This window comes from Aotus nancymaae, unplaced genomic scaffold (assembly GCF_030222135.1).
Source record: "Aotus nancymaae isolate 86718 unplaced genomic scaffold, 86718_ANA_hifiasm-v0.15.2.pri h1tg000036l, whole genome shotgun sequence".
In the NCBI taxonomy this organism is placed as follows: Eukaryota; Metazoa; Chordata; class Mammalia; order Primates; family Aotidae; genus Aotus; species Aotus nancymaae.
This window is the reverse complement of record NW_026988450.1, coordinates 4,820,634-4,847,568: the sequence shown is the minus strand read 5'-3', so window position 1 is coordinate 4,847,568 and position 26,935 is coordinate 4,820,634. Positions and strand designations below refer to the sequence as shown.

The window sequence follows — 26,935 nt, the reverse complement described above, 5'->3', positions numbered from 1 at the left end:
TTGCTAACACTAAAACTCTTTAGAGTTAGAGTTAGAAGAGTTCCCTAACTTGAAAAATCCAGCCGGCTGCTTTCCTGGGCGCACTGGTCAACCTTGGCGATTTCACCTGGGGAAGCACGGGAATCCGCCACTCCCCACCAGGGAGGCCAGGGAAGCTGGGCGTGTGTCCCGGTGCCCCCGACCTCCTCGGCTCTCCGCTCCCCAACCCGGGAGAGAACCCGGTGCCGCGCCCAGAGGGCAGGTCGGGCCTCCCGGGCTGGGGTAGGGGCTGCGGGCGCGACGGCGTAGCCAGCATTCCTGAGCAAGCAGGAGCTCGGCAGGAGAGCGCACCTACACCTTTGCGCCCAAGGCACCGCCATCTCCGCTCATCCTGGCCGCACCCCTGCGCTGCCTTCTTCCGTCCGGACCTAGGCGCCGCGGGTTCTACAGACCCCGCCAGCCAAGGGAAGCTTGACGGACCCCGAGGCTGAGCGGGAAGGGCAGGAGAGGGCGGGAGACAGAGCTCGGGGAGAACCGCTGGGGGCGATGCGGCGGGTACCCTACTGGGTCCTCCCAGGGACGGCGACCGGAGAGCGAGCCTGGGGTCCGGGTCCTGAGGCAGGCGTTGCGTAGGAAGCCCTGAGACCCGCTGAGTCCAAGGCTGGGGTCCGCTGGGGCAGACGGCAAGGACTTCAGAGGGTCCCGCACAGCGGGACACGCCCTCATCCCGGGGGTACGACACTGCGGCCCCAGGCACCGCCTCCCGTTCCCGCCCCCGCGCCCCGCGGCGCGTTAAGTAAGCTACCGCACGCGGGGTGCCGGGTCCCAGTGCAGCTCCAGCCGACCCCGGACGCACAGGAGGGTTGGCGCGCGGTGAGGACTGCGGCCGGCCGGGTACCCGCGCTCTGGGTCCCGCTGGTCCTCTCCTGGGCTGCGCACTCTCCCGACCGGCGTCAGGCTCCTCCGCGAGCCTCCCGCTCTCTCCTCCCGGTGTGCGAACATGCGGCTACCTAAGCCCGGCGCCCAGCTGCCCGCGCTCCTCCTGCTGGCGCTGGCTTTGTCACCGCACGGAGCTCACGGGAGGCCCCGAGGGCACAGGGGAACCCGCGTCGTGGATGAGGAACCCAAACCGTTGCTTTTCCTCTCCGCGGCCGAAGGCGGCCGCACTCCCGGCGGCTTCCAGAGCGCAGGTATGATGTCCAAGTCCAGCTCCATCCTTTGCCCTGCGCCTGGGGCTTCCTGGATTCCCTTGGGAGCCGGTGGAGGCACTGGTTTTGGGAAACCTGAAATTAGTACAGTAGAAAACAGAGCATCTCTGCAGATTCCGAGCTCTCTGAAAGAGGTCATAAGCGTATTAGATTTACGAAGATTGAGACTTAAGAAATCAGGCTGGCAACGGGACCAGCTTTTTATGTCCCTTCTCAGGTGTGGGAGGCCTTTTTGGAAATAAACTGGTAGAGCAGCCCAAAGACAAGGGTTTCAGTCCCACCGGGCGAGGGTAGTGGACAGGTTAGGTCCCTATCAGCGCCTCATTTCTGGGTCTTCCGGGGCTTTGAGAACTAACTAAGATTACTGCCCGCAGACACCTGACCGTGCCAGGAATGCCCCGTTCTTCTCCCCTTCACGCTGGCCGCACGGCGTAGCTGAGGACTGGCCAATTTCAGCAGGCGGCGGCTTATGTTACGGGGACCGTTCCTAGATTATTTTAGAAGGGCGCAAGACGCAGTCGGCTGCTCCCAAATCAACTTTGGACAGTTGGATTCCTGCTACTTAGATGCCCGAGGGGAGTGGAAGGAATGAGGGAGGAAGTCGCTGCTCTAGAGAGTCATGAGACATCCACAGGCAGAGAAGTCGTGTGAATGCGGGGGAAAACGGAAAAGCCCCTGGAAAAGGGGGTCCGAGGGGGCGGCCGGGCACTTGGGGCGGCGCTGGAGGGAGGAGGGCAGGATGCGCAGGGAAGGAAGGTGGGGACAGAAGCGAGAAGCTCCTCACACGTGTCTGTTCGCACCCAGCAAGAGCAGAGCAAGGTGGAGCTGCCGGCAAGGCTGGGACAGAAGGGCCCCTCTGCAGGGGCACTTGGTGGCCTGCACTGGGCTTGGGGAGAGGAGAAGGCTCAGGGTGGCCTGGGGATGCCCCGCAGCTAGCGGCTGGCCGTGGGACCAGAGCTCCTGACCCCGTCCCCTCAGGCTTCACGGCTAAAAAAGCAAATAAGTGTTTCTTAGTACCATTTTTCTTTCACAACAGTTGTAATATAAATATATACTTATTCACTCCACAAACTTTCTTCAAGTTCCTATCTGTCACCACGCAGAGGGCGGAGGCCACCCAGAGGAGCAGACAGCAGTGTCTTTGCTTTCCCGCACACCTGGGTGTGGAGGGAGGGGCTGGTACAGACCTGCACTGAGGAGCAGGGTGTCCTGCCCCGGGGAGGTGATGGAGAAGGTGGGAGGCTGAGGTGGGCTGCCCAGTCGGTGTGTGGACCACCTGGGCAGAGCCTCTCAGTCCAGCCGGCCATTGGGGAGCCCTCAGGACGGAAGGGCACAGGGTCAGTGTCCGCAGCACAGCCGTGCAGCTATGGTGCACACGGATCATGCACTTTGACTTGAAATTATTCTAGCCTAAAATGTTTATCTCAGAGAATAAAATGTCAGTTTGGAATGTGAACCGCCTGGGAGAAAGGCTCTCAAGGCACAGAAGCAACAGGACACACACTCATTCAGACCTTCTGTTTCATTCGACAGTCCTTTCTCTTTGATTCAAAGACAGTGAAGACTTACTGAAGTGAGTTACAGGGATAAAACAATATTTTATTTATGTATTTACTTATTTTGAGACGGAGTTTTGCTCTTGTCGCCCAGACTGGAGTGCAGTGACTCGATCTCGGCTCACTGCAACCTCCGCCTCCCAGGTTCAAGCCATTCTCCTGCCTCAGCCTCCCAAATAGCTGGGATTACAGGCCTGCCACCATGCCCAGGCTAATTCTCTTTTTGTATTTTTAGTAGAAACGGGGTTTCACCATGTTGCTCAGGCTGGGTCTTGAACTCCTGACCTCAGGTGATCTTGCCTCGGCCTCCCAAAATGCTGGAATTACAGGCGTGAGCCACTGCGCCCGGCCAACAATATTTTATGAAAAGTTAAAAGTGACAACCATCTGAAGTTTTAAAAAACAATATAGTCAGACAGAAAGTGCCCTGTGGGCGTCTTGAAAGTCATTGCTTTCTGTGATTGTAGTCTTATCTTTTGACTGCTGTACTACATTCACAAGGGAAGAAAAGGGTGGCTCATGACATCCGTATGAGTCTGTGAATGGAGTACTTGCGCATGGATCAGAGACAAACAAGGACTTGAGAATATAGAGGACAAGGTCCTCTCTGGATGGTCTCATGGGGCACACTCAGCAGGTGGCAGGAGTTATATTCATTCAGGAGGAGAATATCTCCCAGGTCCCGGAGGGACATCATAAGCACTATGTCTTGTGATTTCTAATAGATTTAAAAACAAAGTAGGGTAGGGGTTGTACCCTGAACTTTAAGTCAAAAGAATAAAAATTAATTACTACATTAAAGAATTACTCATTACTACTGCATTAATTGATGAAGTGTTAAAATAGCCACACCTGAAGAATTCTTTATAGATATAGCAAAAATAGAAGATACCTCAGAAGAAAGAAAGGAAATCTAACACATCGGCTAGGTTATGTGGACAATGAGCAATAAACTTGCTTATCTCATATGCTGATTGTAAGGTTTGTTCTTGGGTTCTTGCTGAGTTTAAAAAGAAGAAACTGAGGCCAACACAAGAAGATCCAATATAAAGGAATTTATTCAGGCTCCCAGGTGAGGTTCTGCGGTCCGACAGGAGGGGCCAGAGAAGTCGCACGGACCCCTCTCAGACCCCTCTCAGACGTGGGGTTTTATAGGGAGTGAAGGAGCTCGATTGGTTGTGGGAGAGCAGGACTACTGTTGGGTAACTTTACAAGCCTTTGTTTGCATACAGGACTTGGCTGCTATTGGTTAGAATGGCTGCTATTGGCTAGAAAGACTTGGCTGCTTATTGGCTAGAATCACAAGACCCTGCTTGCATACTGGGTTCTTTAAGGGAAAGCCAGGCTTTGCGAGAAGGGGAAAAGGGAACAACCCGAGCATGTCCGAGCTTTTGGACAAAAAGGCAGGTGGTGGGGGGGGGGGGGGGGGGCGGCGGTGGCTGGGGGGGGGTGGTGGTGGTGGGATGTGCGTCCGAGCTCCCGGTGAGGCAGCCCGCCTTACACTGATGAATTAAATTTTGGTTCAGTTGTGTTACTTTTAGAGCTTTATCCATCCATTCTTTTAAACCTACATATATGCCATTCTTAGGAAAAACATTTCTTATGAGTGCTTAATCTAATTTATTATCTGATTCAGTAATTTACATTACTTTGGTAAAATTTTTAACATATGGTAATCAGATAATAACTGCACATTTCAGAAACATTCACAATAAGGTATTTTGAAATATATTGGAAAACTCTTGCTGCATAAAGAATTCCATTGCCTGCCGGGCGCGGTCGCTTACACCTGTAATCCCAGCACCTTGAGAGGCCGAGGTGGGCGGATCACGAGGTCAAGAGGTCGAGACCATCCTGGCCAACATGGTGAAACCCCGTCTCTACTAAAAAATACAAAAATTAGCTGAGCGTGGTGGCGTGCGCCTGTAGTCCAAGCTACTCAGGAGGTTGAGGCAGGAGAATTGCTTGAACCCGGGAGGCGGAGATTGCAGTGAGCCGAGACTGTGCCACTGCACTACAGCCTGGTGCCTGGTGACAGACCAAGACTCTGTCTCAAAAAAAAAAAAAAAAAAAAGAATTCCATTGCCTCATCTAGGAAACCACATACTGTATTTACAAAAAGTTAGTTTAAAACTGTTACAGAAGATTACAAAGAGAGACATAAGCTTTCTGGTAGCCACTTTTTGCATTACATGACTAGATCTCCCTTCCACGTGGGATCTACCACCATCCATGTTTTAAAATGTACCTGGGATTTGTTTTAGTCGGTGGTAGTAAGACACAGACACATGGAAATGACCGTCATGAAGGAAGACGTTTATCTTAACGGGTCCCTAAGGACAGGAGCACAGCGCACCACACAGGGCCACAGCGGGAAGCACCAGGGCAGGTCAGGAGCAAGGAAGAACAGGGAAAATGTGGGTAAGAGGTTGTACTGTGATTTCCCCAGGAAAGCCAAGGCATGGCAGGTGGGCTTAGGACTGGCTGGTTTGAATGATTTCAATGGCCCCTGGGACTAAGGGCTGCCTCTAGTTGTCAGGTACCTGACCCTGGAGGGATGAGGGCAGAGGAACATTGGCCCAGCGTCTGAGAGCCCAGTAGAGGAGGTGGTGAAGGTGTGCGCTCTGCATTGGTGCTTTGTAAATGAAAAGCGAGCTTGCACCATTTCTTTACCTTGTCCTTTAAATTTGTATATTCATTATCTGTTGAATAGCTCAGCCACAGAATCTCAATCTTGATCCTTTCCTACCTAAGCCTGTGTTCTGTCTCTGTGAGTTTACTCTCCTAGGAATGGCTACCCTGGGAGGGGCAGTCTCTCCAGAGTCAACAAGGCCCCACAATGTCAAAGCATCAGAAATACAGAAAATAAAAATGCATGCTTAATACAGCTCACAGGGCAAAGTCCGATATCCTCTGCCAGCTTCGCCTGTGTTCCAGACCTCCATCATCTCTTCCTGCCCGTGACCCCGCCTGGACTCCAGTTGACTCCAGTGGGCATCTGTCAGCCTTTATCTTACTTGGCCTGCTGGACACTTTGCTGCAATTGACCCATCTCTTCCTCTTTAAATGATTCCTGATTCCACAGTTATTCTTGCTTTGTTCTCTTCTTCTCTAGCCATTCCTTCTTTCTCCAAGCATCTCTTCTTCAGCCTTTAAGTGTTTGTGCACCCCAAGGGTTCCATGTTTATCAATGGATTTTTCACAAAACCCATGGAAGATTCTAAAAGGTATCTTCTTCCTTTTTCTTTACCTTGTCCTTCAAATTCACATATTCATTAGCTGCTGAATATCTCAGCTACAGAATCTCAAACTTGACCCTTTCCTGCCTAAACCTGTGTTCTGCCTTCAAACATGCTCTCTGTCCTTTATTTCTGGTCACAGTAAAGGCAAGTTTTGTTTCTTGGAGATCGTGCTTCTAGGGTGGTTAATTTCCCGCTGGATTAACAGTCTTCTGGAGTTTCCCAGTTGCTTAGTTTGTTGATAAGACTTATCATTGTCTAATCCAAGAACATCATTAGGGCTGGATCCTGTGTTTCCTGCAAGAACTAATCTACTGTCGTTTGGTTGTCATTTTTTTGTTGTTGTGGTTTTGAGACAAAGTCTCGCTCTGTTGCCCAGGCTGGAGTGCAGTGGTGCGATCTCAGCTTACTGCAACCTCTGCCTCCCGAGTTCAAGCAATTCTCCTGCTTCAGCCTCCCAAGTAGTTGGGACTATAGGCACATGCCACCATACCCGGCTAACTTTTTTTTTTTTTGTATTTTTAGTAGAGATGGGGTTTCACTATGTTGGCCAGGCTGATCTCAAACTTCTGACCTCGTAATCCGCCCACCTCAGCCTTCTGAGGATTACAGGTGTGAGCCACTGTACCTGGCCGACATTCTTAATAATTGATTACACATAAAAATCTTAACACATGTGAAATGTGAAATGTTTTTGAAATGTTTCAGCATTTTTATAAGAATCTCATTTATCTTTTTAAGTGTCTGTAGAAATGATTATTTTAAATCTGGAAGGAGGATTAGCAAGATTAAACCAGAAACTGAATAAATCATTTTCATGAGCTCAGTCTTCAGATGAAATTGCTAAAATTTAAATTAAACATGAATTGTCCTGTGGTTAAAACAAGAAGAAAGTCTACTTTACAACATGATTTTGTACTTTTTCAAGTTTTCTGGACTCATTTAATATTCTGTCCTTTGGTGAATATGCAATCTAATGTTAGAATTTTATCATAATATTGTATCATATAGGACTTCGAAAGGATTTAGAGATTATTTACTTTGTCTACTTGAATTTATAAAAGAAACCCAAGGCATCTTTGGAGGTTTGGCTGGACACAGGATTTTACTTTGGCTGAGAAGGCAAAGCATGACTGTCCAGTCTTAAGAGAGGACACAAGACATGGTTGGGTATAGCATATGACTATGTGTTTGAAGTCAGATCATTTAAAATAAACTTTAGGTGGTTCTTGTAATATAATCAGTGACATGTTACAGATGCTGCACCTTCCAGTTTTTTTTTTTTTTAGAGATGGAGTCTCACTCTGTCACCCATGCTGGAGGGCAGTGGCATGATCATAGCTCACTACAATTTCTAACTACTGGGCTCAAGTGATCCTCCTACCTCAGCCTGCCAAGTGGCATGGACTACAGTCATGCACCATCATGCTCAGCTCATTTTAAAATTTTTTGTAGAGATAGAGTCTCACTATGTTTTGCAGGCTGGTCTCGAACTTCTGACCTCAAGTGATTTTTGCACCTTGGCCTCCAAAGTGCTGGGATAACATTGTGTCCAGCCCCCCAAATATATTCTATTAAGCACCGTAGTTCAATTTTAGAAATAATTTAAGCACCAGATGTATGAAAATCAAGTCGCTCACGTACACAACACTACATACACATTTTTCCTTGCTCTGTCAGCTTCGAGGGGCAAGAAGCAGTCACACTCTAGTCACCAGGAGCACTCCAAGCGTCCTGATCTTGGTTTCCAATGCCATTCTCCAATAAAAGGAACCAGGGTTCATTGGAGAAATCCCTCAAATGAAGACTAGGACAGAAAACAATAAGAAATAAGCCTAGAGTATCTGGTAATGCCAGAAAGTTTTAAAAAATTGCTAAAGAAATACAAAGCAGGCCGGGCGCGGTGGCTCACGCCTATAATCCCAGCACTTTGGGAGGCCGAGGCGGGGGATCACAAGAGATTGAGATCATCCTGGTCAACAAGGTGAAACCCCGTCTCTACTAAAAATACAAAAATTAGCTGGGCATGGTGGCGCGCGCCTGTAGTCCCAGCTACTTGGGAGGCTGAGGCAGGAGAATTGCTTGAACCCAGGAGGCGGAGGTTGCGGTGAGCCGAGATCGCGCCATTGCACTCCAGCCTGGGTAACAAGAGCGAAACTCTGTCTCAAAAAAAAAAAAAAAAAAGAAACACAAAGCAATAAAAATAACAACAAAAACCTACCAGTGACAGAGTCAAAGGAACGCAGGAGCCAACTAAAACATTTTGTAATGGCCAGAACCAGAACCATCTGAGATACAAAACAAAGAAAGTAGTATTAGATTATAACACAAAGTATAAAATAAATACTCGTCAGTCATTGCTTGTGTAAGTAAATGATTGACTAAATAAATAACTGGAGGGGAAGAGACAAGCCTCTCATGCAGAAGAATTCTAAATAAGGCATGTAGATACTGTGTACTCAAAGAAGGGACATATAACTCCCCAGTCCTCAAGTGTGGGCTCAGCATAGTGACCTCCTTCTGTGAAGTACAGTGACAGGGAGGGGAAAGGGGGAGGCGGCGGGGACAGGGAAGGAGGAGCTTTGCAGTAAGACACCTGGCACACAGGGCCTCAGCCAGGAAGTCAAGGTCAACATCAGCAAAGATAAATTACGCTAAAAGTGTGTACCCTTCACAGCATGTGATGAAAAGGGCATTTTCCCTTGGTGGTCTTCCTCCCTAAAACCCACAAGAGTTTAATCACAAGAAAAACATCAGGCAAATCTCAGATGAGGGACATTCTACAAATACCTGACCAGAACTCCTCCAAATGGTCAAAGTTACCATAACAAGGAAATTTTGAGAGACTATCACAGCCAAGAGGCGTCTAAGGAAACATAATGACTAAGTGTAATGTGAAATTCTGGGACAAAAAAAGGACATCAAGGAAAAATGAAGGAAATCTGAAAGGAGTGTGGACCTCAGGGAGTAAGAACGTGTCAGTACTGGTTCACTAATTGCGAGAAATGTGCCACACTAATGTAATGTTAATAATAAGAGACACCAGGGCCGGGCATATGGGAATGCTCTGTATTATGTAATTTTTCTGTGCATCTAAAAGTGCTTAATAATAAAACACTTATTTAAAAAATTTTGTATCACTCTTGAAGGTGGTTGACATCTTCCAAAACATTGGATTTTGGTTTTAGAATGTAAATACTGTCCTTCAAAGGTATTTGTCATGGAAAGAATAATTGTATAAATAAAAATTTAATTTTCTAAAGCTACATAGAAAAATCAGAAAAAAATCTAAATAACATGACTACAAAAACTTTAATATAAATAACCTGGAGTGAGTAATGTTTTAAAAATATTTCTAGTCTGGGAAAGTGGCTCATACCTGAAATTTCAACTCTGGGAAGCTGAGGCAGGAGGATTTCTTGAGGCCAGTAGTTTGAGACCTGCTTACACCTGAAATCTCAGCAATTTGGGAGGTTAAAGGCAGGAGGAATCTTTTGAGGTTAGGAGTTTGAGACCGGCTTGGGCAACAAAGTAAAATCTCTTCTCTACAAAAAGTTAAAAAAGGAAAAAAGAATTAGCCGAGCATGGTGGCATGCCTGTAGTCCCCGCTACTTGGGAGGCTGAGACAGGAGGATTGCTTAAACCCAGCAGTTTGAAGCTGCAGTGAGCTATGATTGCACCACCGCACTCCAGCTATGGTGATAGGGCAAGACTCTGTTTCTAAAAAAACCCAAACGTAAATATTTTCTATTTTTGGAAGTTTTTCAGTCAGGATATTTTTTTGTTGGTGAGTCTTTACAACTTGTACTGGCTGAATTAACTAGCTAATTTCTTTCACAGGAGACTGTAATAAAATCTCACATTACAGAATATATTTATTTATATAAAAGTTATGCCCCACTGAAATTTTGTAAATAAGTCGTGTTTTTTGATGTCTTGGTTAAATCATTTAAAAATAATTTTGAGCAGATTATTGTGAAAATAATTAACTTTGTAATGCAAATAATTAATTCCAATTTATTTGTTTAGTGAATTCAGATTTCACACATTAGGAGTTTGTGTTCCTCTTACCCCAAAATATGTGGAGGATCTCGTCCCCTAGGGCCTCAGAGTGTGGCCTTATTGGGAAATAGGGTAACTGCAGGTGTAATTAGTTAAGATGAGGTCGGTCATACTGGAGGAAAATTGACCCTTTTTCAGTATGACTGGTGTCTTTTTTTTTTTTTTTTTTTTTTTGTAACAGAGTCTTGCTCTGTTGCCAGGCACCAGGCTGGAGTGCAGTGGCACGATCTCGGTTCACTGCAGCCTCCACCTCCCGGGTTCAAGCAATTCTCCTGCCTCAGCCTCCCAAGTAGCTTGGACTACAGGCACGCGCCAGGACGCCCAGCTAATTTTTGTGTTTTTTAGTAGAGACGGGGTTTCACCATGTTGGCCAGGATGGTCTCAATCTCTTGACCTTGTGATCCACCCACCTCGGCCTTCCAAAGTGCTGGGATTACAGACGTGAGCCACCGCACCAGGCCGACTGGTGTCTTAATAAGATGATGGCCATGGGAAGATAAAGACACAGGAGAACTCCATGTGACAACGAAGGCAGAGATTGGAGTGAAGCATCCACTAATCAAAGAATGCCAAGGATTGCCGGGAGCCACCAGAAGCTGGAACAGGCGAGGCAGGATCATTACCTCAAGACTTCAGAGAAAGCATAGCCCTGCCCACATCTTGGTTTCAGACTTCTTGCCTCTAGAACTGGGAGACAGTAAGTCTGCTGATACAAGCTATCCCATTTCTAGAACTTTGTTATGGCGGCCCTAGAAAACAAATACACAATATATGGTCCTTTCTGAAGGCAGAATCCATCTGTACTTATTCCGAATGGAGAGTATGAGAAACTGTTAGCAACTACTCAACTCTGTCTCTCCACCTCAAAAGTTCCACACAAAATTATACCAATGGGAGTATATCCAACATACTGTGTTCCAGTAAAATAAAAGTCTGACTCTGTCAGTCTAGGCTTGGTCCATATTTCTAACATGCTCCCAGAGGATGCTGACACTGCTGGTCTATAGAACATAGCAAAAATTTAGAAGATCATAAGCAACATTTGAGTTTACTCTTTTATCCTCTGTGTAATTTGCAGCCTAAATGGCGTTTAGGTCTCACTAACCACCCGGCTAATGTGTGTGTGTAAAAAAGAGAGTTACACACATACACCCTTCTATTTAAATATCTAAAACTGTAATAGAAGAAGCATGATATAAAAACATGTATTTACAAATACACATTTCCAAGTATATACTGGTACAGATGTTATGTAACTACGTAAGGAAAGAAGAAGGCACACATTTTATGACAGTTTATTTTTAAATGCTTTTAACTTAGTATTTTTATGTATGTATTTATTTTTGAGACGGCTCGCTCTGTCACCGAAGCTGGAGTGCAGTGTTGCAATCTCAGCTCACTGCAACCGCTGTCTCCCAGGTTCAATTAATTCTCCTGCCTCAGCCTCTCGAGTAGCTGGGATTGCAGGTGCACGCCACCATGCCCGACTGATTTTTGTATTTTTAGTTTCATCATGTTGGCCAGGCTGGTGTCTAACTCCTGACCTCAAGTGATCCACCTGCCTCAGCCTCTCAAAGTGCTGAGATTACAGGTATGAGCCACTGCGCCCAGCCAATTTAGTATTTTTTAAAAAACATTTCTTTAATATATTTAAAAGGTCATACTAGAGTCGGCCCTTTTTCACTATGGCTGGTGTTGTTAACAAGATGACAGCCATGGGAAGATACAGAGACACAAGAAAACTCCATGTGACGATGAAGCCAGAGATCGAAGTAGCTTTTTCTACTGTTATGTATTTAATATAGTAAAGGTTTTTCTGCATATATTTTAAAAATTTGAATTTTTTGTGATATTGAAATTAAATTTAAATTTTTCTCCAAACACAGTTCTCATCAGTAATTCTGTCAGTACTGCTATAATAAAGGTAATTGTTCTTATTTTTGAAATGGGAACTTGTTATACATTGATTAGATTGATTAGTATTGATTAGTAATGAGATTAATAGTGCCACGTCTTTAAAACAAGTAACTCAAAGTGCTGCACAGCAAGCATTTTAATTTAAGTACCTAATGTAATGCTAGATTGAAATGTAGTACTTCACAAAGGACCGAGGATCATTTAACAAGGCTTACCAACAGTAAATCATATCAGAACAAATTACCTTTATGATAAGATAGTCAAATTATATGCAGGTAGAAGCAAGCAATAAACATATTCAATTATTTTGTTTTCTGGTTGTACTGCTTTACGGTTTTTTCATTATTTTACATAATCATGGCTTTTTTTTAAACAAGAATATAGGAATAAGAGATAAACATGCCAACATATATATGCACATAAATATGCAAATCTATTTCTTTAAAAGATTTTGTAAACTTACAGTTGATGAGGGTGGCAGATGGCAACTGTTTTAGTAAATAAAAACTAGAAATTTTTAGAATTGGATGAATGAGACAGTCATTTATTCAAGTTGTTCCAAGATAATGATCACCCATTACCTAGAGATCTTTGTTTTTAACCCTTCCGAATAATGTAATTCTTTATATAATTGTAGTTACATACCACAGGAATGAAGTGTACATTTTATTTTATTGCTTATTTTATTTTTTAATTGGCAAATAATAATGGGGTACACAGTGATGTTTGATATATATAATGCACAGTGATCTGATCAGGGTCATTAGCATATCCATCTCAAACAATTATCATTTCTTTGTCTTGGGAACATTCAATATCCTCCTTCTAACTACTTGAAACTGTATAGTATATTATTGTTTGCTACAGTCATCCTACGGTGCTATAGAACACTAGCACTTCTTTCTCCTATCTAGCTGTTATTTGAAGCTTACATTTTTTTATTTATTTATTTTTTATTTTTCTTTTGAGACAGAGTCTCACTCTTGTTGCCCAGACTGGAGTGTGATCTCGGCTCACTGCAACCTCCACCTCCTGGGTTCAAACGATTCTCCTGCCTCAGCCTCCTGAGTAGCTGGGATTACAGGTGTGCACCACCATGCCCAGCTAAGTTTTTTGTGTTTTTAGTAGAGATGGGGTTTTGCCATGCTGGCAGGCTGGTCTTGAACTCCTGACCTCATGATCCACCCACCTCAGCCTTCCAAAGTGCTGCTGGGATTACAGGCATGAGCCACCGCGCCCGGTCTGAAGCTTTCATTTTAGACTTGTGCCCTCCAACACTGCAGCCATGAGCTACGTGGCTATTGAGTACTTGACTCAACACACGGCTGGTCCAAACTGAGATTTTCTGTATGTGCAAAATATACCCTGGATTTAGAAAACTTAGTGCAAAGAAAGTAAACTATTGCATTAGTAATTAATAATGATAACATGTTGAAATGATAATAGGCTATACTCGGCTACAATAAATTTTTATTATTATTTTCAGTTTTAATTTTAGAGATGAGGTCTCACTGTGTTTCCCGGGCTGGTCTCAAACTCTTGGACTCAAGCAATCCTCCAGCCTCATCCTCCCACAGTGCTGGGATTACAGGTGTGGGCCACTGTGACTAGCCAGATTATTACATTAATTCACGTTTCTTTTTACTTTTTAAATGTGGCTACTAAACACATAGAATTACATGTGTGGCTCCCATTTATCTCATTGTAGATTCTGCTCTCTTAGAGCATTTTCCATCACAGAGAAATCAACTGGTTGTGTTGTTTTGGGGGAGTTTTCTTTTTATTTATTTACTTTGTTTTTTAAGATGGAGTCTTGCTCTGTCACCCAAGCTGGAGTGCAGTGGCTCGATCTCTGCTCAGTGCAACCTCCACCTCCTGGGTTGAAGTGATTGTCCTGCCTCAGGCTTCTGAGTACCTGGGATTACAGGCACATGCCACGACGCCTGGCTGTTTTTTTTTGAATCTTTAGTGGAAATGGGGTTTTGCCATGTTGGTCAGGCAGATCTTGAACTCGTAACCTCAGGCAATCCACCCACCTTGGCCTCTGAAAGTGCTGGAATTACAGGTGTGAGCCACTGCGCCAGGCCTGGGGTAATTTTCTTACATTGTTTATTTAATATTTTGTGGCTCAAAACTATCAGGTGTATCTAGTCACTAAATGCAAATTGATTTTCAATCAACTAGTTTTTATTGAAAAATTAATACAGGTTTATATTTTAAAAAGTTAAAAGTACTAAAAAGGGTGTGCATGGAAAAGTATCCGTTCTCTCCACCCCCAGAATTCTGCTCCCTGGCTCCTCCCACCATTTTAGTTTGTTTTTTAGTACAAATAGGAGTGTACTGCAGAGCAGGGATTGGCAAACTAGGAAGGGCCGCAGAGTCTATATTCTGGGCTTTGTGAGCCATACTGTGTCTGCAACAGCTACTCAGTTCTGCCTTGTAGTGAAAAAGCAGCCACTGACCACCTCTGTACAAATGGATGTGGGCATGTTGCAGCAGGACCTTATTCACAAACACAGGTGCAGGCTGGCTCTGGCTCAGGAGCCGTCATTTGCTGGCCCCTGCGTAGGCCAGTGCTAGCCAATACAGTTACGGTCACGTGCCACAAAAGGACGTTTCCATTGTCTACAGACTGCATAGGCCCATGGTGGGCCTATAAGATTATAATACTGTATTTTGTGTTCCTTTTCTATGTTTAGATATGTTTAGAGTCGCAAATACTCACCGTGGTGTTACAGCTCCCGACAGTATTCAGTGCAACAGGTTTTGTAGCTTAGGAGCAATAGGCTGTACCATCAAGCCTGAGTGTCGGGAGGCTCTACCACCAAGGTTTATGTAAGTGTGCTCTATGATGCTCCCACAGCGAAGGATTCACGTACCGATGCATTTCTCAGCACGTATTCCCATCATTAAGCAGCCCATGACTGTACGCCTTTGTAAACCTTTCAACTTCTCTCTCTGCATCTATCCTTTGCCCTCCATACTGTAACCCAAAGAGTGCCTGAGACAGGTCTCAATCAATTTAGAAAGTTTATTTTGTCTAGGTTAAGGATGCACCCATGACACAGCCTCAGGAGGTCCTGCTGACCTGTGCCCAAGGTAGTTGGGGTACAGCTTGCTTACATTTTAGGGAGACTTGAGGCATCAATCAATATATGTAAGATGTACATTGGTTGGGTTCAGTAAGGCAGGACAAGTTGAAGGGGGATGGGCGAGGGGAAACGGGTTTGAGGGGAAAAGGGGGTGTGCAGGGAGGTGGGGGTCTCTAGGTCAGAAGTAGATAAGAGACAAAAGTCTGTATTCTTTTGAGTCCTCGATCAGCCTTCCACTGAATACTCAACTTAGTGTGGTTCAGTGAATCTGCATTTTTACATAGTCAGTACGGCAGGGGAAGCAATCAGATATGCATTTGTCTCAGGTGAGCCTCAGAGGGATGACTTTGTGTGCTGTCTGTTCTCCATCCACAAAGAATTTCCTTGTGGGCAAATCATGAGGGAGGTGTGTAGCTTTTTATCTTTGTAGCTAACTTATGTAGGAATAAAATGGGAGGCAGGTTTGCCTGACATAGTTCCCAAATTGACTTTTCCCTTGGTTTAGTGATTTTGGGGTCCTGAGATTTATTTTCCTTTCACAATACTTAGGCATAATTGTTTTTTATTATTAAAAATAGTTTACGCTGGGCTCAGTGGCTCATGCCTTTAATCCTAACACTTTGGGAGGCTGAGGTGGGAGGATCACTTGAGCCCAGCAGGTAGAGCCTGCAGTGAGCCATCATCGCACCACTGCACTCCAGCCTGGGCAACAGAGCAAGATTCTGTCTCAAAAAAGCAAAGTTTATTTATTAAAAATACTTTGAATGGGATATAATTTTATTTATTTTAAATGTTCATCATGTTTTGATATATGTATACAGAGTGCAGTGGTTACTGTGGTCCAGCAAGTCATATCCATCCTCCCACAGTTCCCCTTTGTTTGGTGGTGAGAGCCCCTGAACTCTGCTCTCTTAGACATTATCCTGCATGCAACACATCGTCATTCCCTGCAGTCCTCCCGCCACGCATCAGACCTCTGGACTTGCTCATCCTACCCATCTGCAGCTTTGTATCCTTTGGCCAATTTTCCCCATTCCCTCCCGCCCACTAATGATCTTTTGAAAATGAAGCTTAACCGTGCCATTCCTTTTCCTAAAGCCCTTTGGTTCCTCATCACCCACAGGATTAAGCACAAAGTCTGTGCACGGCTTGACTCTAAAGCCCGCCTGCAGCCTCATCTCACCCCTCTCTTCTTCAGCTGCTCTGGACATTTCCCCCAATACCTGAACACGCTGCAGTCCTCCCCATTCCCATCTCTTCTTACCTGCTTATCTCTGGCTTCAGGTGTCAACTTAAACACCACTTCTCCGTTTCAGTTAAATCAATCTGCTGTGCGTTCCTGTGTTCCTATATGATGTCTGTGCTTTGAAGTTAAAATTCAAGTGAATTAAAATTGTGGTTTTCTTGGTGGGCTGTACGGAGCGCCAGAAGGTGCCGATGTTTCCCTCTGAGCGGTAGCAACCCTCTCGGCTTCCCATTCCTTGAACATGTGCCAGGTGCCCCTGCCAGCAAAGCCGGGTTGTACAGGGGGACAAAACTGAGTCTCTTTCCTCAGGAAGCCATAATTTCAGTGGGGACAGACACGCAAACGGCGCACCATCATGCTAACCAGAACATGACATCTGCTTTGACAGAAGTTATAAAGTGTGTTAGCGGGTGGAGATGAGGACGGCAATTTAATTAAAATATGTAATTTTCTACACACCTGAGTGTCGTCATTGTCACCGGGTCTAGAGATTAAAATTATACTCTAAAAGGCTTTCGGAAATAGAATATTTATAAAGTCTTTGAGCACGCCTTAGCCACAGTAGGCGCTTCTGCTGCACTCAGCTCATTCATTTTTCAGAAAGCACCAGTGTAGCTCCTGGCCCAAATATTGACACCACCGAAGCCAATTTGCTGCGTTTGATTTCTGACAAGCATAGGGTAAAAGACCTATGTTCGGGCTGGAGTATTATTGAAGAGGAGAGGACAGGTTTACATGATGAAGTACTTCCATTTTACTGCTGCTTTGTTTTTCTGGATTAGTTTTAATTGTTTGTCAAGTGCAGGTGTTCATTGTCAAATGGGAGGGGCACTCCGATCTCTCTGCATTCCTGCTGCACCCGCACGATCACGCCCCGAATCAGGCCCTGAACTCACATGAGGCTGCCCGGAACTGGGGAGCTCCCTGCACAGGGAAGGGCTCAGATGTCCCTCAGGGGCTCCTGGGATATAAGGAACAGTTAGAATTCCTGCATCTGCATTTTCCAAGCCTCAGTCACCACTGCCTTGTCCCAGCAAAGTCACACTTGTCACCGTGGTGGCTGAGACTCTCCTGTGAAGAGATGACAAACGTTTACTTCCTCATTATAATCTTAAAATGTTGTAAGTTTAAAGGTGTGTCTACCATCAGACCTTGAGTCTCAACTATTTTATCGAAGGTTAGGTTTTCTCTTCCTTTGAAAGAGTTGCACATATTCCTAATTGTTTGTATAAATTGCATTTTCTGGATGGTGTAGTTTTAGTGAGTACAAGGTGAAGTCTGAGATACAATTTTATTTTTAAATTTTATTGTGTATTAAGAGTGCAAAGGCTTCCAAGTGGGAGAGATCATGACCTAAGTACATTTCAGTTTGTTCTGGTTACTGGAGAGAAAGATGATCATGGGGAGGAGAGGAGGGGATAGGAGGCCACTGTCAAGGCACGGTCACAAAAGGATGATGGCTTGGACCAGACTCGTGTTGAGGGAAGGAGAAAGAAGTGAGTGGGTCTGGGATAATTTGGAGGTGGAATACATAAAACTAACTCATAGATTGGGTGTAGTGGTGAGGGAAAAAGGAAGTCAAGCATAACTCCTTGAGCTGGGGCCTGATCAAGAGTGATGCCACTTCAGTGGACTGAGGAACACAGGGAGAAACAGGTCCGGGCAGAGGGAAAAGGAGATGTTTCACTGTGGCTGTGCACTTTTGAGAGGTCTGGAAGGTACCCTTCGTGCCGCAGGGCAAGCTGTGAGCTGTACTGGAGTTTTGGAGCCCCCAGTGGTCAGGGCTGGAGACACCAGTTTGGGATCAGCTAAATAAACTGCCACGAATTCATGTGTTTAGTGCCTTATTAAGTATTTAGCATATTAAGGATATTTTAAATGGCAGAAATGCATTCAAGAAATTCTGAAGGTTTTTTTTTCTTTTCAGAAATATTCCCAAGAGATTCTAACTTAAAAGACAAATTCATAAAGCATTTCACAGGTAAGTACAAAATTTATCGGTGATTCCATTCACTAAATAAAAAGACTGTTTCAGATGACTATGTCAGGCACTAGGGCTATGAAGATAAATGTCTGTAATGGACTCACGGTCCAGCTGGGGAGATGGATGGATGGATGCTACTAAGTTGTGTTAACTGTAATGTTAACCAGCCTTTAATAAGTAATAGAAGTATGAACCACGTTTTAAGGATACACAGGAAGTGAATGATAATTCTTGGCCAAGAACTACCAAGAAAGACTTGTAGTAGACACAGTATGTAAGGTGGCCTTTAAGAGATGAATAAGGCTTTCCCATGGTGAGAGGCGCAGGGTGTGGTTTAGGCAAGGACAGGCGTGCATAGACTGTGGGTGGGCTTAGATGGGGTTGTCTGTGACCCTGGGCAAATATATGGCTGGAAAGGTAGGTTGGCGTCATGTTGTGGATAATCTTAAATGGCATACTGAAGAATTCAGACTCTGTTTGCCAACCAGGCAGAGGGTAAGGAGGGAGGGGGCAATAGAAATTTTTTTGAACGACGAGGGACAGACTTTCATATGCTACATCTTTTGAAACATTTTTTATTTTTTTATTTTTATTTTTTTAGATGGACTTTTGGTCTTGTTTCCGAGGCTGGAGTGCAGTGGCGTGATCTTGGCTCACCGCAACCTCCGCCTCCCGGGTTCAAGTTATTCTCCTGCCTCAGCCTCCCAAGTAGCTGGGATTATAGGCATGTGCCATCACGCCTGGTTAATTTTTTTGTGTTTTTAGTAGAGACGGAGTTTCACCATGTTGGCCAGGTTGGTCTTGAACTCCTGGCCTCAAGTGATCCATCTGCTTTGGCCTCCCAAAGTGCTGGGATTAAAAGTGTGAGCCACTGAATCCGGCCAGAAATTTTTTATTTTTAAGACAGGCTCTGGCTCCATTACTCAGGCTGAAGTGCAGTGTGAGATCACGACTCCCTACAGCCTCGAACAAATAGACTCAAGGGATCCTCCCACTCAAGCCTCCCAAGTAGCTGGGACAGCAGTGCCATCACATGCAGCTAATGTTTTATTTTTTTTAGAGATGGGGTCTCACTATGTTGCCCAGGTTGGTCTTGAACTCCTGGCTCAAATGATCCTCCTGCCTCAGCCTCCCAAAGCACTGGGGTTACGGTTGTGAGCCACTGCACTGGGCCCACCCGCCACATCTTGAGCACAGATGAAATACTGTCCCGTTTTGTTCTTCATATCAACTTTGCGAATCATTTGCACATCGTCCTGTGCCTTAAGTTCTAGCAAATCACTGAAGTATTTTGAACAGTACACCACCGTATTTACTATTGCCATTGCCTCTCTGTTCCCATCATCCCAGCTGCTTTTTTTTTCTTTTGCACCTCAAGCCTATAATATGGGAAAGACATGGTTTTCCCACTTAGTCAAGTCCTGGGGCCATATCTGTTTGTTAACGGGAAAGATGGTCCTGAGGATCAAGTGGAGATGCACCTGCAGGGCGCGGGGATGTGTGAGGATCTTGAGCCTCTTGAGGCAGCTGTGAGTGACATGACTGTGGACCCCACGAGAAGCAGACTCCAGAGGGAGGGAGGGATGAATATTTTGTTGTTGTTGTTTTTAGAGGTAGGGTCTTACTCTGTCGCCCAGGCTGGAGTGCAGTGGTGTGATCATAGCTCACTGTAGCCTCCAACTCCTGGGCTCAAGGGATCCTCCTGCCTCAGCCTCCAGAGTAACTGAACTGGGACTACAGGCATGTACCGCCATGCCTGGCTAATTTTTTATTTTTATTTTTTGTAGAGACAGGGTCTTGCTATGGTGCCTAGGCTGTTCTTGAACTCCTGGGCTCAAGTGATTCTCCTGTCTTGGCCTCTCAAAGTGCTGGGATTACAGATGTGAGCTACTGCAGCCCATTCAAGATGAAAGTTTTGATGGGCCCTACCTTGGATTTAAAGGGAGAGACGAGGGACTTCTCAAGGCCCTGCCCATTTTACAATTATCCTAGACACTAATAAGACGCAAATTACTATAAATAGAAAATGGAATAAATGTCTTGGCATGTAAACATTAATTGCTATTAAATAAAAACCAAGTAGAAACCAAAAATATTTATTTTTTGTACTTCTTGTCTACTTGATTTGCTCTCTACGCACTTTTTCTGTCCAGAGGTTTTTCCTTCTAATTTTTCTAGACGGTTCTCCTAAATCTGAAGATTCCATTATATGAGATGTTGAGAATGTGGAATGAATTTAGAATTTTTTTCATAGGCCAAAACTCTGCCTCCCACAGAGCCTGGGTGAAGGGAAGAGCTCTTAGGCACGTTCTTTTAAGGGCATGGAAGGATGTAAACTGCTGTTATATCACATCCACCCATGAAGTGCTAGGAAATTTGTTTAGAAAACATGCCTATGTTTATAATAAGCATTCTTTCCCTGTGCTCTAGGCCCAGTCACATTTTCACCAGAATGCAGCAAACATTTCCACCGACTCTATTACAACACCAGGGAGTGCTCAACGCCAGCTTGTAAGTAATTTGGGTGGGGCTTTTTTTTTGTTTTTAATTATCCAACAATAAATATGCATAATTTTAAACTTCAGATGTCTGTGGGTAGGAAGTAGTAGACTAAACAGTGTATGAGGTTCTGTTTATAACACTGACAGTACCTAAGGTTTGTGTGAACTGTTGCCGCTGTAAGGAATGAAACCACATTCTAATTGGGAATCTGTTCAAATCTGATAATAGCCAGATTTCCTTAAACACCAAAGTGTTTGTTAGGATTTAAACATCTTATCATGATTCACATTCCTTGGCATAAATAAGGTGCTCTCTCATATAAATGAAAAAAATGAGATGACTGTGAACTCTAAGTAAAAATTTTCTCGTAAGTTATTTTAAAGTAAATATTTTTTATATCACATCATTTATATAATGGTGCTGGATTTTTCTGAGTAATGATAGCATGTAAATGTTGCTATAATTCTTTTGGATACTTAAGTTACTGAAGTTAATAATAATTCTAAACATAATATTTAAGTGCTATCATTTAAAGTGCCCGAATTATGATTTTGTGTGGTAACTCAAGTTGGCTGTTTTTAAATTCCTTTCTAAGCCTCAACTTTCCTTTTAAAGAACATGAATTCTAAGCATTTCGTTTCTTTTTAACTAGATTGCTCATCTTGAGGAATATTGAATTTTACTCAGCATGTTAAGTTGGATTCGTTATAATTTTTTCAAAAACGACTTGTGTTTAGGCCGGTGTGGTGGCTCATGGCTGTTATCTCAGCACTTTGAGAGGCCGAGGCAGGCGAATTGCTTGAGCTTAGGTGTTTGAGACCAGCCTTAGCAACGTGGTGAAACCCTCTATCTACCAAAAATACAAAAATTAGCCAGTCTCACAATCCAGCTTCAAAATAAATATAAACACAAATAGATTAAAATTCAAAAATAAAATAAAGAATCAACTTGTATTTAATGGCTAAAGGAAGTTAATCACATTGGATTCCAGGCAGAATGACTAATGGTAGCCCAGCATGGTGGAGAAAGCTTTTGATTAGTTATGGGGTAATTAATTAACATTCTCAGGCTCTTGTTTCATCTCTAAAGTGAAGATAGGAGTAGCACCTTCCTGATTGTGTTATTAAAAGAAATGATGAGAAAATCCATTTTCAGCACTTGATATGGCAGACATTTATTAAATTGTAGCCATTATTATATGAATTAGTGACAATAACAACATGATTTCCCCCACATTTCTAGTAATCTATACATAACTTACCTTTAAATGTTTTTCCTAGATTACAAAAGATGTGCTAGATTGTTAACAAGATTAGCAGTGAGTCCACTGTGCTCCCAGACCTAGCAAACCTACCCTGTGAGTATATATTTTTCTTATCTTGTTTAATAGTTTAACTTTAGTTTTTAAACATTTTTTCTTTTTTTTTAGTTGACACATAATGATTGTACATATTTATGGGGTACAGTATGACATTTTGATACTTGTATGTCGCAAACATTTATTACTTTTTTGTATTGTGAACATTCAAAACCTTCTTTTCCAGCTTTATAAATAAATAAATAAATTATAAGTAGCCAGATTCACCGTACAGTGCTGCAGAGCCCCAGAACCCGTTCCTCATGTCTGTCTGTAATTTGTAGTCACTAACCAACCTCTCCCTAGCTGTGCCTCCCCACTTCTCTTTAGCTCCTCCTTCTTCTTCCTTTTTTTTGAGATGGAATCTCATTCTGTTGCCCAGGCTGGAGTGCAGTGGCACCCTCTTGGCTTACTGCAACCTCTGCCTCCCAGGTTCAAGTGATTCTCATGCGTCAGCCTCCCCAGTAGCTAGGATTACAGGCATGCACCACCACACCCAGAAAACTTCTGTATTTTTAGTAGAGATGGTGTTTCACCCTGTTGGCCAAGCTGGTCTCGAACTCCTGACCTTGAGTGATCCTGCCTTGGCCTCCCAAAGTGCTGGGATTACAAGTGTGAGCTGCCAGGCCTGGTCCTCTTTAGCTTCTAATACCCAACATTCTACTCTCTCCTTCCATGAGCTTAATTTTTTTTTAGCTTCCTCATATGAGTGAGAATATTTATCTTTTTGTGCCTGACTCACTTCACTTAACATAATGTCCTCCAGCTTCATCCATGATGCCTTCAATGATAACATTGTATTCTTTTTATGGCTGAATAGTATTCCATTGTGTATATACACCACATTTTCTTTATCCATTAATCTATTGATGGACATTTAGGTTGATTGCCTATTTTGGCTGTTGTGAATAGTACTGCAATAAACATGGGGGGTGCAGGTATCCCTTTGATATACTGATTTCCTTTCCTTTGGATAATACCCAGTCATGGAATTTTGGGATCATATGGTGGTTCCATTTTTAGTTGTTTTGAGAAACTTCCTTACTGTTGTTCATAATGACTGTACTATTTTACATTCCCATCAACAGTGTATAAGGGTTCCTATTTCTCTGCGTCCTCACTAGCATTTATTGTCATTTTGACAATAGCTATTCTAAGTGGGACGAGATGATATCTCACTGTAGTTATGATTTGCATTTCCCTAATGATTAGTGATGTTTTGATTTTTTTCATGTATTTGTTAGACATTTGTATGTCTTCTTTTGAGAAATGTCTCTTTAGATACTTTGCCCTCTTTTAAATCAGATTATCTGGTTTTTGGTGTTTAATTGTTTGTGTATTCTGGATATTAGTTCCTTGTCAGGTGAATGGTTTGCAAATCTTTTCTCACATTCTACATGTTGTGTCTTCACTCTGTGAATAGTCTAATTTTCTTAAAAAAATAATATCAGAAGCCAGGAAGCCTGTTTTAGCAATACTTAGTGAATTTAATCTAAGGATTTTTCATTAAGTGTTAAAACTTGGTCTAAATGAAAAGACTGTTTTTTGTTTTTTTGAGATGGAGTTTTTTGCTTTTGTTGCCCAGGCTGGAGTGCAATGGCGCAATCTCTGCTCACTGCAACCTCTGCCTCCCAGCTTCAAGCGATTCTCCTGCCTCAGCCTCCCAAGTAGCTGAGATTACAGGCATGCACTAACATGCCCAGCCAATTTTTATATTTTTAATAGAGATGGAGTTTTCCCATGTTGGTCAGGCTGGTCTCGAACTCCTGACCTCAGGTGATCGACCCACCTTGGCCTCCCAAAGTGCTGGGATTACAGGCGTGAGCCACCGTGCCTGGCCTAAGACTGTTTTAATGAATTAGTTTAAAATATCCTCAACAGTGATTGAATTAAGATAGTTTTTTTGACACCCTTACCGGCCCTGAGTGATTTCCAAAAATCTTTCAGCATTTAGTGTTATTTTATGATTGTGAAGAAACATTATGGGGATAGACATTAGATGAACAAAATTACTTACGAAGGCCTATTTTTTAGCTTTCCAAAATATCTAATAAAGATGAAACCAGGTCTTTGGTACAGACTGTAGGTAGGAAACAGAGAGAAGATATTGTAATAATAAGACAAAAAGCAAGCAATAAAAAAGATAATGAACATGTAATTATTTCTTGCTCTAGGCTATTACTTTACAAGAGTGAAATGGCAAGTCAGAATTTTCATTCTGGCTAATTTATCCTAGAAGCCCTTGGGCAATAAAGTATTTGTACAATTCTAAATAAATAGATTGTAAATTGTAACATTTATTTTAAAAAGTAAAATCTATACAAAATACTGAAAGATACTTATTTCTTTTCAAATATTTATCTCATCAGTTCTTTCTCAGTGTAGTGCCAAGTCAACTTTTTTTGGGTCAGCATTTCAGTACCATGGACAAGTCCTTTTAAGGCAACTGGTTCCTCAGGTTGTGAAGGTGGGAATGAAAGTCATAGAGGACTTGTAGCCTAAGGTTAATCATGACTATCTTGAACTGGCCAGTACAACTCAATATATCCGAAAGAACTGCATGAGGATTTACTTAAACCACCTCACGGTTTTGTTGTGACAACTACTGAGACAATCCTCATCTATTATTGTTGCTATACTTATAGTCTTATTTTAAAAGCTATTATTACACATTACTGATAGTAATTAGAACAGTTAGTTCTGCATATCTACAGTTGCTAAATTGAAAAAAAATATTTTTTTTGATTAAGAAAATAAACTAGGTTTTAGTGGTAGGATACTTCAAATCAATTACTCTCAACCTACCTGTCTCAAAGCTTGCTTTCTTGTTCGCTTTCTTTCTTTCTTCTCTTTCTTTCTTTCTTCTTTCTTTCTTTTTCTCTCTCTCTTTCTTCTTTCATGTTTTCTTGCTTGCTTGCTTTCTTCTCTCTCTCTCTCTCTTTCTTTCTTTGCTTTTCTTTTCTTTTTTTTTGTACAGGGTCTTACTCTGTTGCCCAAGCTGGAGTGCAGTAGCTTAATGGTAGCTTGGTGTAGCATCAACCTCCCAGGCTCAAGTGATCCTCCCACCTCAGTCTCTCAAGTAGCTGGGACTCTTGCTACCATGCTCAGCTATTTTTTTTTTTTTTTTAATGGAGACAGCATCTTACTATGTTGTCTAGGCTGGTCTCAAGCCCTTGGGCTCAAGTGATCCTCCATTCTTGGCCACCCGAAGTGTTGGAATTACAGGCATAAGCCGCCGTGCCATCCTCAGTGCTTTTGAATAATGCAAAACATGAATCAAGAAAATTCACTTGGTTATCGAAATGACCAAAATCAAGTTATGTTTATCTCTTTCTTTGTTTTTACTATATTTCAGTAAATGAGTAACTTTGCCTAAAGTCCCAAACAACACAATACTGGAAAAGTTTCCCCAAACAAATACTGTATTATAATTTAAAATAATGTACACAAACTTACATTCTCCTGGGCTAGATCATGGAAGACAGAGCTGATAACATGACTTTTAAAAATTATAGGTTGTAGAGACAGTGATTTTCTCTATAGGAATTATCTGTGATAGTATCAGTTTGGAATTATTTATTTAATAATATTTGCAATCAGTATTACGGATTAATAAATGTTAGGGATGGCCAGGAATGGTGGCTCAAGCCTGTAATCCCAGCACTTTGGGAGGTCGAGGTGGGCAGATCATGAAGTCAGGAGTTTGAGACCAGCCTGACCAACATGGTGAAATCCTGTTTCTACTAAAAATACAAAAAAATTAGCCGGGTATGGTGGTGCGCATCTGTAATCCCAGCTACCTAGGAGGCTGAGGTAGGAGAATTGCTTGAACCCAGGAGGTGGAGGTTGCAGTGAGCTGAGATCACGCCACTGCACTCCAGCCTGGGTGACAGGGTGAGACTCCATTTCAAAAAAATAAAAAATAAAAATAAATAAATAAATATTAGGAATATTTAATGAATTGTTTAAAAGATGTCAAGTTCTTTTCTGTTTTGATATGTCTAGATATCATAATCTTTAAGGGAAAAATAATTTTTTAAAGTCTCTAAAGATACTGATCAATCTTCCTGCCCCTCTGCACACATATTAGTCTGTATTCTTAGGATTAGACTGTAAATTAGGAGTCCACAGATTCTTTACGTAAAATAAAATAAAACTATTGAAACTGTATATATTTTTAAGTATTCTAAAAACCAGCTCATAAATGATATGCTGCTTCTTTTCCCCCTACAGGCATCTTCTAACAATGTACATCTAATTTGAAGAAAAAGTGCCTCAAATCATGAAAAATGGAAAAAAAAAAGATGAAATTTCTAATTTTATGAATATTAAGATAAGTAAAATAAGAGAATTCCCAGAAATAACTGGTTAGCTGTGTCCTGTCATAGGATGTAGTCTTTCTTGCCTTATCTTTTTGTGTATACAGTAATTTATAATTTTGTAAAACAGTTTGAATCTCGTATTGAAAATTAGATATTTTGTATGATTCTATTTTATTTTTACTAGGTATATTATTTTCTCTATATGGTTAACATTCTAATTAAACATTTAATTGTGTAAATTATCTCTGAGAGTGCCAGTGAGAAATAATGATTTTTTTTGGATATGACTGTTAGTAATGTTTGTCAGATCATCATGTACCAAGTTAAATTTTATAATTCTTATTTAATATTTAAATACATGTATTTAGAACTTGTTGTTTTTACTTGCATTAAATTGAAATATGAATTTTATTAAAGCTGAAATACGAAAAAATGCGTTGTTTTCTTTGAATTAAAGATGTTTGTAACAGA

General features: G+C 42.6%; 1 protein-coding gene across 1 annotated transcript; it reads left to right on the top strand.

Moving 5' to 3' along the window:
• Positions 1–806: 806 nt before the first annotated feature.
• ALKAL1 (ALK and LTK ligand 1) lies at positions 807–26,935 on the top strand. The gene is made up of 5 exons (XM_012442911.2): positions 807–1,169; positions 18,227–18,280; positions 20,714–20,794; positions 22,066–22,142; positions 26,376–26,935. Exons 1-4 carry the CDS (start codon positions 980–982, stop codon positions 22,128–22,130), a joined length of 390 nt encoding a protein of 129 aa, XP_012298334.2. The 5' UTR covers positions 807–979; the 3' UTR covers positions 22,131–22,142; positions 26,376–26,935.